At 39.4% G+C, this 18358-nt stretch overlaps 1 protein-coding gene across 1 annotated transcript in view; it reads right to left on the minus strand.

Moving 5' to 3' along the window:
* KIDINS220 (kinase D interacting substrate 220) overlaps window positions 1-18147 on the minus strand; it is a 99150-nt gene extending 81003 nt beyond the window's left edge. Inside the window, 4 exon segments of the mRNA XM_035728745.1 lie at window positions 1870-1968; window positions 2692-2790; window positions 11055-11197; window positions 17992-18147. Coding sequence (XP_035584638.1) covers window positions 1870-1968; window positions 2692-2790; window positions 11055-11162 — 306 coding nt within the window. The 5' untranslated portion in view covers window positions 11163-11197; window positions 17992-18147.
* Window positions 18148-18358: the final 211 nt, after the last annotated feature.

The raw sequence follows: 18358 nt of genomic DNA on the forward strand, positions 1-18358 counted from the left end.
CTGCCCAGAATTGTTTTAATATCATGCTTTCTTTTTAATTTGTATAATGTTACCCTACACATGAATTTAGGAGAAAACTATACCTGAATTTGCAAAATGAAAAGATTAGAACTGAATACCATTAGTTTAGCGCCCACAAAGGTCCCCTTAAGAAAAAAATCCTTACATTTAAAAAAATCCTCACTAGACTTTGAGATGTTTATATCCTGGCTCTTCCTGAACCCACAGACAAACCCTGGCGGACACTCTCCTCCCCTACACAAGTCCCAGGGACTCTGCCTTCCCTCACAGCTCAGCAGTTACTACCACCCACCCAGTCCGTTGAGGTCAGGGTCCCTCAACACTAACTATTCAGGGAGACACAGCCCTCAGTTTCCCCAATTGTGGTGTTTTAAAGCCAAACATTAAGACCCTGTAAATATGTTAAAAGATGCTGCTGTAATTACTTAGGGGAAATAAAGAAACATATAGAAAACTAAAAAAGCTTAAGATCATTTTGTACAAATCTTACTAAGTCTGACACATTCATAATGTGTCCTTTATAGTTCCTAACTTCCTATTAATATATGTGGAAGAGCAATAGAGGAGAAAACTTTTGTAGTAAGGCAGACCTGGGTTCAAAACTCAGCCTGATTGCTTTGGGCAAAGGGTACTTCCTCCAGTTTCAATTTCCGGAACTATATACATTGAGAACAAAATGCATCCCTAGCCCAGAGGATTGTTCTGAGAAGTCAACTAACCATAGAGAAGCTAAAGCACATAAAGAGACCAGGCATAGAATAGGTACCTAATATTAATTCATCTGATTAACTGGTTTGGGTGCCTTTAATAAAATATTGAGAACTAGGTACCTCCACACATTTCCTTTCTACTTTATATCCCAGTAAGATGAGAACACCACATTTTACTCTCACCTGCCATACCGACCCATCCTCTGCCTAGGTTACTGACATCATGATCTTCTCTCCCTAAACTTTTATAGCAATATACTTTAACTTCTTTTCAGAAATAAGTAGGATATAAATAGTTCTGTTATCTTATAAAAATAAATTGGGTTAGCAGTATCAAATAAAAATAAGTATGCCACCTACTTCATTAAGTTGAGAATACATTTAAGATTATAGAGATAAACATACTGTGTAAATTATAATTATAATATAATAGTAAGTACAAGATGGTAGAATGCTGCAGTTTCTTAAAAACTCAGACCGCCTGCACTTCATATCAGCAAAGTAGTATGTTTTACACGTCAAGGCAGATCAATTCCTTCCTCTCTTTCACTGTTAAAATTAACTTTGGAAAAGGCTGAACATTTCACAGAATAAATAAGCTAGAAATGATCTCGTTCTTCATCTTTATGTCTTAAGCAGATGCCAGGAGCAAATAAGAGCTAAGACAATTAAGGGTCATATTTTGTTAAACTTGTAATGTGTACAGACTAGTAATGTGCTCATGCCTTAACACGATTAACATTTTTTAAATTTATAAGTATTATTCTGAAAATTATAACTTTAAACAACTGAAAATATTTTTAAAACTATACCGTCCCTCTTAAAGTTCCCCTTAAAGGAAACCATTCTCTCATATAAGCTTTAAAACATTGATATATTGGAAGTTAATGAGTTGTTTTTAGTAATATTTCAGAATTTTAAACTCTGAAATAAACTGAAAATGATGACTAAGAATATTCTACAATGGTCATTATATCCCCCGGGTTTTCACACATTCTTGAGAGTTGTTTCAATGCCCAGCCCCAAATCCTAAAAGATTATAACCGCCCCCCAACAAAAATACAATGTTCCAGACATACCTATTACTGTTAATAAGATTCCAGCTAATTAAACAACACACCATAACCAACGTACATACCATATCGCGGTGCTCCAAGTTGACCCCACATTTAAGCAGTTCTTCCACAATGTGCATGTGCCCTTCTTTTGACGCCGATATAAGCGCTGTCCAGTTATCCTTAAATGCACAGTCACCAATGTTATCATTTCAAAACCAAAAATAACAATCCAAAGTGAGGAAAAATAAATTTGAGTTTACATACCAAATGATCATACCAAACTGACATGATTTGACCCACTGTGAACTACTCTAAAATAACACTGCAGCGTGAGCTCTGTTAAGAACATATCTGTGCCTCAGGCAGTGGTGCCGCAGTGCTTTCACAACTGCTTGGTCAGTCTTTTCACTGGACGTCTAATCATATACTGTGTTTTTTTTTAAAAAAGAAAAGATGACTATCAAAACCTTAAAGCTAATCCTTGTGGCTGGCAACCATTACAATAAATTGAAATTAAAGAGCCTGTCATCAGATTTAAGAGCACATTCGTAGGCTATTAAACTAAGGTGATCCCATATGATAAATTTAGAAACTACGTGATAAAGAAAAAACTACTGTCCTTTTTTTTTAAATAAAGGCTACAAGTATCCAAGTATATGTGCTTCTATTCAGCCAGTGCCATCCATATACAAACATGAAGAGCTGAGACCTTTCATTTAAAGTAAAAATTTCTCTCCTCCATCACCCCTTTAAAAAACTGACTTAGCATATTATTAGTCAAAGTTAAGATAGATCTGAAAGAACAACTGTAATCTACTAATTTTGAATCACTTCTTAAAAACAAAGAGCAAAGTTAAGGAAAAGAAAAAGACAAAAAATAAGTAGATTATTTTAATATATACCAAATCTTCCAGATTGCAATTAGCTCCATTTTTAATTAACTCTTTCACTATTTCCAGATTGCCTTGCTCAGCAGCTATCATCAATGGGGTCTGGCCACACTAGAGAATATAAAAGACAAAGAAGGCTTTATGAAATGCCACAGTTAAATATACCACAGTTACGTTTTCACAACAGTATGTTAAACATTGTTTACAGAATTTCTTAAATTTAGAAACACCTTTGAAATCTTAAGTTTTCAGTTTGGTAATAATATAGAAGTCAAAGAGAAAAAGAAAAAAAATTTTTAAAGATTTTATTTATTTGTCAGAAAGAGAGAGAGGGAGAGAGAGCACAAGCAGGGGAAGCAGCAGGCAGAGAGAGAAGCAGGCTCCCTGCTGAACAAGGAGCCTGATGTGGTACCCAATCCCAGAACCCCCGGATCATGACCTGAGCCAAAGGCAGACACTCAACTGACTGAGCCACCCAGGCATCCCTGAAACATTTTTTTACTACAGCATTAGTAGCCTGGTTTTGGCACTACAATTTCATTCAAAGTAAGTAAACATGAATACTAGGCTCTGAAAAGTAATTAGCACAATATATATAAAAATCTTAGCATATCTATAATACATTATATGTTAAAAAAAGAAGAAGAAGATAGCAGGAAGGGAAGAATGAAGGGGGGAAATCGGAGGAGGAGATGAACCATGAGAGACTATGGACTCTGAGAAACAAACTGAGGGTTCTAGAGGGGAGGGGGGTGGGGGAATGGGTTAGCCTGGTGATGGGTATTAAAGAGGGTACGTACTGCATGGAGCACTGGGTATTATATGCAGAAAATGAATCATGGAACACTACATCAAAAACTAATGATGTAATGTATGGTGATTAATAACATAATAATAAAAAAATTAATTAAAAAAAAGGTGCATATTGCCTAAAATTAGTGATCCATAAGCTTCCATTCTGACTAGTGGACCACAATTGCATTCTGGGTTGTCAGAATATGGATGTACCAGTTTATTTGTCCATTCATTTATTGAAAAGCATTTTGTTAGCTTCTGGTGTTTGGTTGTAAATAAAGCTACATAAACATTCAAAAAAAATAACCAAATTTTCTAACTATACCAGATAAAATATGATATAGAACATGATTTTAACTGTATATATAAGATGTTCATCAGGACAAGAGAGAGGAAAAGTAAAACAATAAATAAAAACAATATAGGTACTATATATAATATATATATCGTTTTTTAAGACCTCCCTTAAAACCTTAATTCATTAAACTAAAGCTTCTTCTAATTACACACTTGCCCAGCCTGCATGCCTAGAATGAGCCACAATAGTAAGAGACAGTACTTCTGAGCTCTGAGACAGTGCGGCAGGACCCGGGCAGCCAGGTCTGGGATGGGTTCCCTCCAGCAGCAAGATTCATCTACCCCAAGTACAATACACACGTGGTCAATCTTCTGTAAGTGCCATGGTATGAAACAGATGAGCAGCACTGGGCTAACAGTGATAGTACTAAGGTATATGAGAAAAAATTTACACCAAAAATTAAGTTCAATTAGACAAATATTTATTTAAGCATCTACTTATTATGTGTGTATCAGTGTGGGGGAAAATATCTGTGATTTTTTATAATGCTAATATGGCATCGTTTCTCTGCCTAAAATCCTCAGTGGTTTTCTACTGCTCTTTTGGATCAGAACCAAAATATTTACAGTGGCCATGGCAGGACTACCTCAAAACTTACTCCATGCCATTTCCTCCTCACCAACATACCCTTAAGCTCTTTCCCATCTCTGGACACTCACACAAAGTTTTCCCTCTGTCCCACCCAATTAACTGCCACCCATCCTTCAGCTCTTGGGTCAAACATCAACCCTTCAAGGAAGCCTAACTAACCCCTTCTAATCTTCCTTTACTATACTAATCCTTGTTTGTAATTACTTATATTTGTGTGATTAACAACTGATTATTGTCCATTTCTCCTAAAGGCTCTAAACTCCATGAGGGTGAGAAGCATGTCTGTTTTTTTTTTTAATTTAATATTGTTTTCCCCCAAAAAAGAGAGGCAAACCAAGAAAAAGACTCTTAAATATAGAGAACAAACTGATGGTTAACAGAGGAGAGACGGGTGGGGGATGGGTTAAAAAGGTGATTGGGATCAAGGAGTGCACTTGTCATGATGAGCACCAGGTACTGTATGGAAGTGCTGAATCACTAAATTGTACATCTGAAAATAATATCATACTGTATGAAAAAAATAAACATAAGTGTAAATGCAAAAATAATAATATAATAATAATAATACTGTATCGCCAGGGTAAAGGACAGTGACTGTTACACAGGTACTCAAATATTTGTTGAGTAAATGAGTGAGCAAAGGCTCAAAGAATTTAAAAAAATCCGTCAGTGGCAACATATAAAAAAGCAAATAATTATAATAACTGACAAAGTACAACAGATGCTATTATAAGAATAATACAAGTAAAGAGTTAAATACAAATACTCGTTTAAACAAAGTACAAAAGTAAATCACATTAAATAGAGACATTCTTATATAACAATGGATACTAAATTATACATCATTCAACCAAAGTCATTAGCGAATGAGGTATGCACAAATAGATTTTCCAGGTGAAAAAATTTATCCTTTAAACATTAAATTTGATTATATATTTTATGATAACCATTATTTTAAAAAGCAATGCACACATTACTTACTACTTGTTAAACAGATTACCTTAAACATCATGTTTACAATTGAGTCATAACTACAGACATCAATTATTACACCAAGCTTGCCTCTGTCAGCTCTAACACCTCTTTGACAAACTTTCTATAGCATCCTTCTCCATTCTAATCGACTGAGATAAAAAGTGAGATAACAAAGTAACTGGTATAATACATAAATTAAAGCCAATTAATCCTGAATCCATGGCCCTAAGGATATATGAATTTTACATCAGAGTTTTCAGATTAGTAATTCCAGAGACTCAGAAGTTTTCTGTTTACTTTCTGGGGTCACATTCACATTTCAGATTGTTCACAGAGATAGGTGCTTCTAAAGTATGAGGGAAAAAATAACATAGATGTGCATAAATACCTATAACACAAATAAGAAAGATGGTATAAATTTGATTAACTAGAAACAAGCCAGACAAAAGACTTGAACAATCATTAGTTTCTCTCACAAAAACTATTATTTGTCTCTCCAGTACCCAGAGTGACAAGATTTTATTTAGGGGTAGCAATGTGCTCAGCTAAAAAAATCCACATTGTTCAGCTTCACTTGCAGCTGGAAATAATCCCATGATACTGCTCTAGTTAAGTCTCCCAGGACAGCTCAGTAATTAGACTAGCTCAGCCAGCATGTCTTTTTCCTTCTTCTTGCCCCATATGTGGACACAATGCTGGAGTTGTAGCAAGATGGCTGATATGCAGTCACCAGCACTCAGTGAGGAGTGGAGAGATGAGCAGAAGGAGCCTGGGAAGATATCCTGAAGCCATCATAACAATCTTGGAATGGTTCCTCCAGCTTGTCATCATGTGAGAAAAATAAGACCTTACTTTCATTAAGACACTGTTTTAGGAGCTATTACATGCAGTCCAATGTAATTCTCAACTGATACACCTTTTATACCTACACTAATCAAAAAGATAAATAATTTTCAAAAAAGGTTACCATGAAGTTGTATTAGATTTTCAAAGATAGAAGAAAAGTTACCTTATAAGCTAGGCCTTATAACAAAACATTTATTTATTCTATTAGTTCTTGCTTAACCAATCTTGTAACTACACTTGTGGAGATAGAGTAACTTAGAAACAGCCATGACAACTTTATTCTTCTGCTTCAAAATGAATCACTAAAGGCCCCTTCCATACCTAATCCCACACATCCCAGTAAACCCCAAGTCCATTGCTTCCCAAAATACACAGAATCACATACCTCATGTAACCCCTACTCCACTTATAATAACCTCAAGCCAAAACACATTAGAACAAACACTGCACCAAATGAAGTTTCCCCAATAGGTCCCATACTTTCTCAGCTTCCCAGAAGACTATAGTGCAAAAATATTTCCTATTCAGCATCTCTCTGCTCTTCCCAATTCCTAGGTAGTCCTACTTCTATTTATTTAGATGTACTAGACCTCAATAACCATTGCCCTTTAAAGCAAACCTTTGGAGAATATATACTTCTTCCAATAATTGTAGTGAAATTAAAACATTTTTAAATTCTCCTTTGAAATGTCCCTCAGAGCCTTCTTCTAAGCACATAACAAAATGCATCCCTTGAATTTAGATTCCCACTTCATTTTCTTAGGAGAATACTGTCCAACCTCAGCACTATAATCTTGTACCAAGAAGAGCTGAGAGTAACTTTCTGTTCTTTTCGAAAAGGGAAGAGAAGGGAAGGGAAAGGGAAAGGGAAAGGGAAAGGGAAAGTGAAAGGAAAAGGAAAAAGGAAAAGAAAGGAAAGGAAAGGAAAGGAAAGTCAAGTCTTCACTTCTCTACAAAGGGCAAAGATCTGCCATTATTGAGAATATTTACAGGCCACGAAGTACCTAGTTTACAAATAAAGCAGAGAGAAAAGAAGACAAGAAATTAGCATTTACTGATGACAGCCAATTGTATGCTAAACACAGTATGGCAATTTTCCCCGCATTATTTTATTTTATTGATGTAATCTTTAAGAAACCTTTTCAAAACTGATGAAACACATTAACATAAAGTAATTAAATACTTCAAAGGGCAAGAAAGAAGAGAAGAAAATCCACACAACTTTACAGAATTCTATAAAGTTTAAATTTTATCAGAAGCTGTAGAAGCAAAATGCCAAAAAAGGCCTTGAGAAAGCTACTTTCTCTCCAACCCTCACATTGAGCCATAATTGAAAAATCCAGGTTGTTTCAAATCATTATTTTAAAACTCCAATTTCAACTGATGCAATACTAAACTAGATATAATTACCATTAATATCTGGGGTGCCTGGGTGGCTCATTTGGTTAAGCAGCTGACTCATGATCTTGCCTCAGGTCATGATCTCAGGGTTGTGAAATCGAGCCCCTCATCGGGCTCCACACTCAGGACGGCATCTACTTGAGATTATCCCTCTCTCTCTCCCTCTTCACCTCCCTCCACATGTGTGCTCTCTAAATAAATAAATAAATACTAAAAATTTAAAAATAAATACCATTAATATCAGTTAAATGCTACCTCATGCATGGTATCTAGTGAAGCTCTATACCAAATACACTTCATTCTTTTTTTTTTTAAGATTTTTTTAATTTATTTATTTGACAGAGAGAGACATAGCGAGAGAGGGAACACAAGCAGGGGGAGTAAGAGAAGGAGAAGCAGGCTTCCCCGCTGAGCAGGGAGCCCGATGTGAGGCTCGATCCCAGGACACGGGGATCACAACCTGAGCCGAAGGCAGACGCTTAACGACTGAGCCACCCAGGCGCCCCTACACTTCATTCTTTATGGGAATAAGAATAATATACTTCTGTGCTTATTGATGTGCTATATTTTTCCTAAGTGAAGCTATTTTCTCAGTAGAGAAAATGTCTATGAAGTAAAATTTAATCTTTTTAAAATATCATCATTTTATTATTCCAAATATGCTAATATAGGCTAATGACTTTTGTAAATAACTCTTTATAACAATCTCCAATTACAAATTTTCTCTCTTATCTATTTAAAACAATTATTGACAACACGTAATCACAGAAGAGTTACCTAACCAAAACATACTGTGTTCAATATAGAAACACTGAAAATATCGGCATATCATTAGATGAACTTATTCTGAAAACTCAAAGAATGGCAACAGAGCATAAACAGATTATAGCTTGAAATAGAACAGAGTTCAAATTTGGGTTCTACGAGATAATATCTGGGATAAGAAACTAAGGGCTTAAGCCATTTACCTGTAAATCAAGATAAATAACAGCATTATTCTTTACAGAGTTGCTATGCAAATTAAATAAGCTGATTCAGTAAAATCATTAACTATCATAAGGTTATTGCAATAACAAAATATCAAAATTTTATGTTAAGATTTCCTTATGACAATTAACATTTAATGAAATTAGGTACCCTATGTCAAAAATAATAATCATAATCATAAAGTAATAATTGCTGATTTCACAACTTTAAAAACATTTACAGTATTTGCATATTCATGTTCACAGCAGCACTATTCACAGCAAACAAGAGGAAGAAAAAAACCCAACTGTCCATCAACAGATAAATGCATAAGCAAAATTCAATGGAATAGTATTTAGCTTTAAAACGGAAAGAAATCAGAGCGCCTGGGTGGCTCAGTCGGTTAAGCATCTACCTTCAGCTCAGGTCATGATCCCAGGGTCCTGGGGTAGAACCCCGCATCAAGCTCCCTGCTCAGTGCGGAGTCTGCTTCTCCCTCTGCCTCTGCCCCTCCCCACTGCTCATTCGTTCGTTCTCTCTCTCAAATAAATAAAATAAAATCTTTAAATAAAATAAAGAGGAAAGAAATCTTGTCACATGCTACAACATGACTGAACCTTAAGGATATTATGCTAAGTGACATCAACCATCACAAAGACAAATACTGTAAGATTCCACTTATATGAGGTACTGAGAGTAGTCAAGTTCATAGAAACAGAAAGTAGAAGAATAGTTACCAGGAGCTGGAGAGAGAAAGAAATAGGGAGTTGCTGTTTTACAGGTATGGAGTTTTAGATTTGAAAAAGTTCTGGAGATATTTCACAACATTATGAACTAGTCACACAACTGAACACAAATGAAATGGTTGGGATGATAAATTTTATATCTTGTCCCCATAACAAAAAAATGAAACTCTTTACATGTCTACACACACAGATACATGCATGTACACACATACAGACATACATATATATGTACCACTCCTCATTCACCTTATCCACTGTCAAAAAAATTATACTACATTGAAAATACAGTTTTAAGAAAGTTTTGTTTTTTGATTAAGTTTATTTATTTCTTTATTTTTAAGTAATCTCTACACTCAATGTGGGGCTTGAACTCACAATCAGAAGATCAATGGTCACATGCTCTTCAAGCTGAGCCTGGCTCAGCTTAAGTTTTATTTTTCTTGAATTTTATAAAATAAATACAAACTTTGGCACTTAAATAATTCATACTAAAAGTTTTTTAATCCCTAAAATGCTGTACTGTGGTGCTTCACGATGAAATAAAATCAACAGTTTACTTATTTGTATTGTTGAATAGAAATATCTAATAGAAGTTAATGAAAATGGTAAATATATGGGGGCCCCTGGGTGGCTCAGTCATTAAGAGTCTGCCTTCAGGTCAGGTCATGATCCCACGGTCCTGGGATAGAGTCCCCACATCGGGCTCCCTGCTTGGCGGGAAACCTGCTTCTCCCTCTCCCATTCCCCCTGCTTGTGTTCCTGCTCTATCTCTCTCTGTCAAATAAATAAATAAAATCTTTTTTAAAAATGGTAAATATATACTTCCCTATCTTACTAAACAAAACCCACAACCTATTTAACTGTCTCTTAAAGATGCAGTCTGTTTAGGGGAAGAATGAAGGGGGGGAAATTGGGGGAGATGAACCATGAGAGACAATGGACTCTGAAAAACAAACTGAGGGTTCTAGAGGGGAGGGGGGGGGGGGGGGATGGGTTAGCCCGGTGATGGGTATTAAAGAGGGCACGTTCTGTGTGGAGCACTGGGTGTTATACGCAAACAATGAATCATGGAACACGACATCAAAAACTAATGATGTAATGTACGGTGATTAACGTAACAATAAAAAATTTTTTAAAAAATAATAAAATAAAAAAAAGATGCAGTCTGTTTAAAATCCCTAAGTGTATGGAATGAATATCTCAGGAAGAGAACTAAGTTTCCATTAAAGAAAATATTTTAAAAATTTTGTCTAGTTAATCTATTTCTAAGAGATTGGGTCTAGAAGCTCTCTAAAACTTCCTAGAAACACTTCAGACTTTAGTCATCAAACTTCCCAAATATTGATTATTCCATCTAAAAAAAAAAAAAGAGTCAATCATAAATCTAAACTCCATACTCAATCATGTATGTGAGTTCAAATGTATTCCAAAAGTATGGAATTTGAAGTACTTTTAACAATCTTACCAAGCCTAAGAACTTTATATTTCATACTCACCTGTATCCTTAGCACAATGCCTTGTACACAGTAGTGGTAGTCAACAAATATTCGTGTAAAGAATTTAATTTTAGAAACATGGTCTTAGGGGGTGTCTGGCTGGCTCAGTTAGTAGAGCATCCTACTCTTGATGCCAAGGTCGTGAGTTCAAGCCCCACATTGGGCGTGAAAAAAAGAAAAAGAAAGGAAACTTGGTCTTACCTCATTTCTCTCATCTACATCTTTGCATTTTTCAAGAAGAGCTTTGAGGGCAGGAATGTTTTCTTCCTCTACATAATTTATTACACTCTGTGATATCAGAACTGACATCTTCACAGAAAGCTGTATTTATCTTTATTCCAATACTGTTAAAAGCAGATTAAATAACACATAGTTTGTGATTAGGAAAAAAACCAATTTACTACTAACTATATTATCCTTTTTAACCTTACACTTGTCCAAACACACCTCCACTGGCAGGAGTAAAAACAAGGCCCCATAGTTCAGCTGTCAAAATGCCCACCCCTCCCTTCCATGACTCACACACCTCTCAATCTTAACTCATCCAAAGCCATCCCTACCACCCCTACACAGAAGAAAGTGCTCCACTGTTCCTTCATCTCCGTAAACGGCAGGTCCAGCTCCATTCTTCCATGGAATTATCCATGACTTACCTCGTCCTCGACACTCTACATTCAATCTATTAGAGAATCCTTTTGTCTTCACCTATAAAACATATTTCACATCTAACTGCTACTCACCACCTCCATCACAACCACCCTGGCCCAAGCCACTGTGAGTTCTCATCTAGATCCCAACTGCTCTTCCTACTTCCATTTGCCTTGCCCACAGTCTCTCCTCACAAGCCACCACAGTGATCTTCGGAAAACATAAGTCTGACCAGAGCTTCTGAAACCATAATATGCATCAGAATCACCTAGAGAGCTTGTAAAACAGATGCCTGGGCCTTACCCTCAGAGATTCTGATTCAGTAGGTGTGGGTGCAGCCCGAGTCTGCATCTTTAATAAGCTCCCACGAGATGCTACCACTTCAGCTGCTGCCTGAAGAAGCCCGCCTGGAGTAGTACTGAGTCAGATTCCATCTTTCCTTGCTCAAAGCCCTCCAATGGCTTCTCAAAAAATACAAATCACATGTGTTACCTTGGTCTCGATGACTCTAACTGACCTCATCTCTCACCATTCCCCCTTACCCATTTCACGGCTTGAACATGCCAAGCGCTGTGCCACTTCGGGGATTCTGTCTGCCTAAATCTCTTCCACCAGAAATGCACACGCCCCCCCCCCACTTCCTTCACTCACCCGATTAGGAAATCCTCACCTGACCCTGTGATGTAATACAGTAGTAACTTCACACATCCTCCGTCGCGGTCCCCACACTCCCACCCCCTTGCTCTGCGTTATGTTATCCGTGGCACTTAAACACCACTGCAGATATACCATATTGTGCGTTTACTGTCCATCTACCACTACTAGAATGTAAATTCAAAAAAAGTAGGCATGTCGTTTTACCCAACTGGACATCCAAAGGCAAATAAACAAGTCTCAATGCATACCTTGCACAAAACACATATACTAAAATTGACATAAATATCTAAAAGCACAAAACTTTTGGAAGATAATATAGACTATTTTGGATTAAGCAAAGATTTATTTGATATAACACTAAAAGCATGGTCCTCAAAAAAAGAAAAGTGATAAATCAGAGTTCACCAAAATTAAAAATTTTTGCTCTAAGAGAATAAAATTACTTGAGACTGGGGACGTCTTTTTTCCTTCCATTTTCCCCCTTCTTGAGCAATGTCAATTACTGGTATCCCAAGTTTGTCCCCTCATGTTTATAGCATATGACTTGTATCTCAAGTTTCACAGGTTCACAGATGGATAGGAATCATGCCTCAAGACGGACTCTACCCAGAGCCTCACTCATACCTGATTTAGATTTAGAACTTGAGAGCTGATGAGATTCAAATGAGACTTTGAACTTTGAGTGAATGCTTTAATGAGCTGACACTTTGGAGGGCCTTGGGATAGGGTGATGTGCTTTGCACATGGGGTAGAAGTGTATCTCTGCGGACCAGAAGACTGAAACTATTCCACTATATGATTCCATTTATATGACATTCTGGAAAAGGAAAACTATATGGACAGAAAACAGATTAGAGGTTGTCAGTCTAAAGGACGAGAATGAGGGGACTACATTAGGTGCAAGAGAATTGGGGAAGTTCTTGGACTGTTATATATTCTGCTTGTGGTGGTATTTACATGATTATATGCATTTGTCAAAATTCAAAACTGGAGAATAAAAAAGGTAAATAATATTGATGTAAATTGTACCTCAATAATACCTATTTTTCAAAAATCCTCAAAAAAAAGTTATGTTACTTGATCCAGTAACTTCACTCCTAGGTATCAATTCTAAAAACACAGGGAACATGGACAAAGATTTTAAATACAACATAATTTTATTCATAAGAACAAGAAACTTAGAGACAGGAGATTATGAAAGTTACGTTCAAACAGTGGAATAATATAGGGTCACCAAATGTTTCAAAAAATATTGACCAAAAAAAATGCTTGTGATACATTCTGTGGCAGAAAAAATTAACTAAAAAAAAAAAAACAAAAACCCAACTACATATACAGCAACTCAACTATTATAAATATACACATTTTTAAATACTGAAATGAAACAGATCAAATGGTGATGGCATTAATGTAATTTTTATTTTCTTTAGAAACTTTATTCCCCAATTTTCCAGAATGTGATACTTTGTTTTTCCTGAAGTATAATGGACATACAATATCCTATTAGTTTCAAGTATACCTCCTGATCCCCCTAAGTCTAGTTGCCATCCATCACCACACAAAGTTATTACAATATTACTGACTGTACTTCCTATGCTGTACACCACATCCCCAAATATATGATACTTTTGTCATTGCAAACCAGTTAGAGATTTTTATTAACCAATATCCAATGCCTTCATTTGTTCTCACATCTTAAAGGATCAAGTCTAATACCTCAGTAAGGCATCCAGGATCTGGTTCTAACTACCACTCTTCTCTCTTTACACCAGCACCACTTCCTCCCAAAGCCCAGCGAAGCTGACGCAAAGTTGTCCCTACCTGCATGCTGCTCCACACACCTGCCTTTGCTCAATTTACCCCTTCCATTTTGAACACCATCCTCACATCCACTGTATCAAAGCATCGACCACTCTCTCCAGAGTACAACCATTACCATTTTCTGTCTAACATGTTTCCTAACATCTCACATCAGCCTAACCGACTCTCAGTGCCGTTCTTTAGGGTCTTCACCATCTATACTAATCAAGACTTCAAGAGACAAATTTAAACTAGCTTAAGCAAAACAGGAAATTTATCTTAAGGATACTGATTTATTTCCCATAACCACACTGTGGGAATGGTGGGTGCCACTGCACTTCAAATGCCAGTAGAATTCTAGTTCTCTGTTGGCTTCATCTACTTTCATTATAGACCAACTTCGTCTACACAAATGGGAATATGGCTGCCAATAGCTGTCTAGTCCCAAATCAGATAGTTTCTCAAAACAGAGAAAACAGACTATTCTTTGTTCCCAGATTCAAAAGTCCCAGGTTGGGTCAAGTGCCAACTGGAACCAATTTACTGTAGTCACAGGGTTGGGAAGGGGTTACAAGGTCACATAGTGTTGGCACTGTTTCCAAAAAAGAGGAAACTGTTGTAATCTAGGCACCTGTCCTAAGAATTACTACTGTACCATCTCTCACCTGGATCAATGTAACAGTCCCCCAACTTATTCTCCTCTCTCCAGTCTTCCCCCACCTCAATCAAGTTGCCACACTGAAGCAAGGGTGATCTAAAATACGCTTCTTTTAAAATCCTTCTTTTAGTCCCCCATAAATTCATGCTGGGAGAACAAAAGATGATGGCTTTATTACTCACAAGTTGTTCAAGGGACTGAAACCCTCAAAACCTTTGAAAGCGACTGTAAAGATTCAATTCTATGATTCCTATGAAAAGCTTTGCTCTGTGCAGGGCAGTCAGGACTCATAAACACAATTCTGGATTATGATGGTGAAGATTTACAGATCCTTCAACAGTCTGGACCCATCTTACCATTCCAGTCTCATCTCTGTCTCCCCTCCCAGCCGCATCCCTCCCACCCTTGACCCAAAGCTGCTTCCCTACTCACATCCACTCTTCCAGGTCCAGGCAGGCTAATCTGCTTGCAACCCTTGGCTGCCCCACACTTTCTTTCTTTCTTTACTGCCCCCTCAGCTTAGAAAGCCCATCCTCCACAGATATGCCTGGACAGTTTCTACTCATCCTTGTGGATTGGCTCTAACATTATCTTCCTCTGGAAGCCTCCACTGACTGGCTGCTTACTCTAAGCTGGGCCAGTGCCCTGACTCTCAGACTCTATACCCTGTGGATACACCTAAATTTTGACTGCTCATATACCATTTTACTCATTCTTGTCCACAACTCTAAACTCCAAGTTCTTGAGGCAAGACCCACCTTATATGTGGCACAATGCCTACAAAATTGGGGCTGAGAAAGAGAAAAGTAGCCTCTGACTGTCAGGAACTGGACGGACATGCAGAGTTAGACCTTGGTATTCTCACGTGAAGATAAACATGGACAGCCGAGTGACTATGTAGTGTACACCCAAGAACAATGAATAGCATGGATGGAATGTTTAAGTAAAAAGTAAGCACCAAGACTGGAAAGCGAGGGTGGTTGGTTAGATCTGTAACTTCCTCAAGGATAAGGGCTGTCTCTCCTTTGTTCTTATATCCCCAGAACCTATCACAGGAACATACCAAGTAGAAACATCACAGGTAACTGTCAAATTGAAAAACTGCATGGGTGTACTAAACGTGCCTCTTCTGTAGGTCTTTGCCTGCCCATAGGCTCTGCTACCATCAACAGCCCTGTCTTCTACAATCAGCCATTATCAGGGATGGGCACATGATCTGGGACATGTGAATGCTCAAAAACATAAGCCGGGCCAATGAGATTCCTCTCTTTAGAACTCTTCAGATTCAGAAACCAAAGACTCAGTCATTATGGGCCATGTGCCAAATGATACAGTTTTGAGATAACCAGTCAGCAGAGAGAACCTAAGAGATACGAATAGAGAAGAGGCAGAAGTGAAGCTGCCTTGGACCCTAATTTCTTGCTGATTCTCATTAAGTCCTATAAATCTCCTTTTCCCTGAGGTAAGAGAGTAAATCTCTGTTCCTTTCCTTCTAAACAGCCCTGACTAACATACTGGCAGATAAAGCTGAGCAACACAGTTTTTGAGCAAAAGCAGGAAGAGGGAGATGGCACACTGGCATGATCCTAGGAAAGTTAATCTCCCAGCAGCGTATGTGGTCCAGGATAGAAAAACACAAAGAATTAGAACTCTGGACACCAGTCAGGGAACCACCAAAACAACCCACAGGAAAGGGGACAGGTGGTGAAAATGAAGAAGAAATGACAGATATGAGCTTAAACAATATAAAACCCCCCATATTTGACTTTTTAACCTAAAAAAATACCCAGAAGAGAGGTTCTGGATGTAAAAATCAAAGAAACCATAAGACTGTAGATTTAAAAAAAGGATGACAAGATGCCAAGCATAGGTGACTGAAGGAGGGTGTACCCATTAACAAAAAAGGGAAGTCAGAAGGAAGTCAGGACTTTTCTCTCCAGGGTTATGGCCATGGGGTGCTTTGGCCAGGCTGAATTTGAGGTGCTCCAAAAAAGCTGGGTTGGTTAATCCACCCAGTATTTGTAAAAACAGATCTGGAGATCATGCACACAAAGAATGTAGAACAAGGATTCTCAAACTTGTGTGCACCAGAGCCACTTGGCAAATTTGTCAAATACAAATATCCCTTGGCTTCTCCGCCAAAGAATCCCACCGGCAGGTCTGGGGTGGGCCCAGAATTGACATTTTAACAAGCACCCCCAAAATGATTCTGATGAGAGTATCCATGCGACTAAAGCTAGAGAACAAAGAACGCAACCTGGCCGCAGCATTTCTCCCCCTTGGCTCTCCATCAGCTCCCGAAGGTGCTTTAAACATTTTTAGACGTTCAGTCCTCAGTGTTGTCAAAGTGTGGGCAATGACAAAACATCAGAATCACCCCCTGGAATCGGAAGGAGTGACTCCAGAGCCACACCCCAGGCCAGCTGAACGGGAATTTCTGAGGGTAAGGCTAGGAAAACTACTTTTTTAGCCAGCGCCCCCTAGCGGCTAAAGGGATGGTTCCATAAACAGTTATTAATAAGAAAACATTCTTCATTGGTTTAAACCTTTCTGTCAAAACAACTTGGAAGAAAAATAATCCAATATTGCTGGCTGACAAAGAAATCGTTTCCCTATAAATAAATCATGGAAGCATCGTAATCAACGCCTTGCTGATATTTTGCCAGGCACTTAAAGGCCTGCACAGGACAATGGAGAAATGAAGCCCCATAAGAAAGCCAAGGAAGAAAACTAACCACCCCGCCCTTGGAAGCCCGGGGAAAGAAACCTGGGCACCTGCCTTAACGGTACCAGCTAAGGCGGGTCCCGAGATGGAGGGTGTGCGAACGGAGGCCGCACAAAAGAAAACAAATAGTTTCCCTGAGGCCCCTCCCCCCCCACCCCATCCCACCCCGCCCCACCCCCCAAGCCAAGCGCCTCTGCGCCGCCTCACAGACTGACCACGGGAGACACCGAGTCCGAGAGCTTCCCGGCGCTGCAGCGAGCGCGGCCTCTCCGGAAAAGCCAGACCTCGAGCTCCCCAGGCGCCCAGCCGCGGGCCCCCACACCCGTCCTCGCCCTCTCCCCGCTCGGCCGCGGCCCTGCCACACGTGGCCTCACCCCCTCCCCCTCCGGCCGCCGCCCCCGCCAAACACTCGGCTTCGCCCCCTCCCCAGCCACCCCTCCTCACCCGGCCGCGGGCCCCCACACCCGGCCTCGCCCTCTCCTCACCCGGCCGCGGGCCCCCCACACCCGGCCTCATCCCCCTCCTCACCAGGCCGCCGGCCCTCCACACTCGGCCTCGCCCAGCCAGGCTCCGGGCCTCGCCCCCTCCCCGCTGGGCCTCGCCCCCACCTCCTCTCCCGTCATCCCGCGAAGCCGAACCATCGCACTGACCGTCTCACAATCCGGCCTAAGGACCGCGCAGGCAGCTCGAAGGGAAAGGGCCTGCTCTGTGGCAGACGCTGTCAGAAGACGGGAAAGGGAGAGACTGAGGCTTCCAGCGCTTCAGCCCTCACCAAGCCCGACGGCCATTTTCCTCCCTCTCCTGAAACTGACAGATCACGTGGCGCTGGCGGCAGGGCGGGGCTGCAGGTGGCCACGCCCCCGGAGGGCGGAGGAGCCCGAAAGCCAGCGGGAAGCCGGTGGGCGAGGTGGGTGCGGTGCAGGGTCTGCGAATCCCCGGACTCAGCGGCCCTCCGCCCCCTCCCTGTGGGCTCCAAATGGTTGTATTTTTTTTCCTTTAAAATTTTTTATTGTTATG

This window comes from Zalophus californianus, chromosome 8, assembly GCF_009762305.2.
Source record: "Zalophus californianus isolate mZalCal1 chromosome 8, mZalCal1.pri.v2, whole genome shotgun sequence".
Classification (NCBI taxonomy): Eukaryota; Metazoa; Chordata; class Mammalia; order Carnivora; family Otariidae; genus Zalophus; species Zalophus californianus.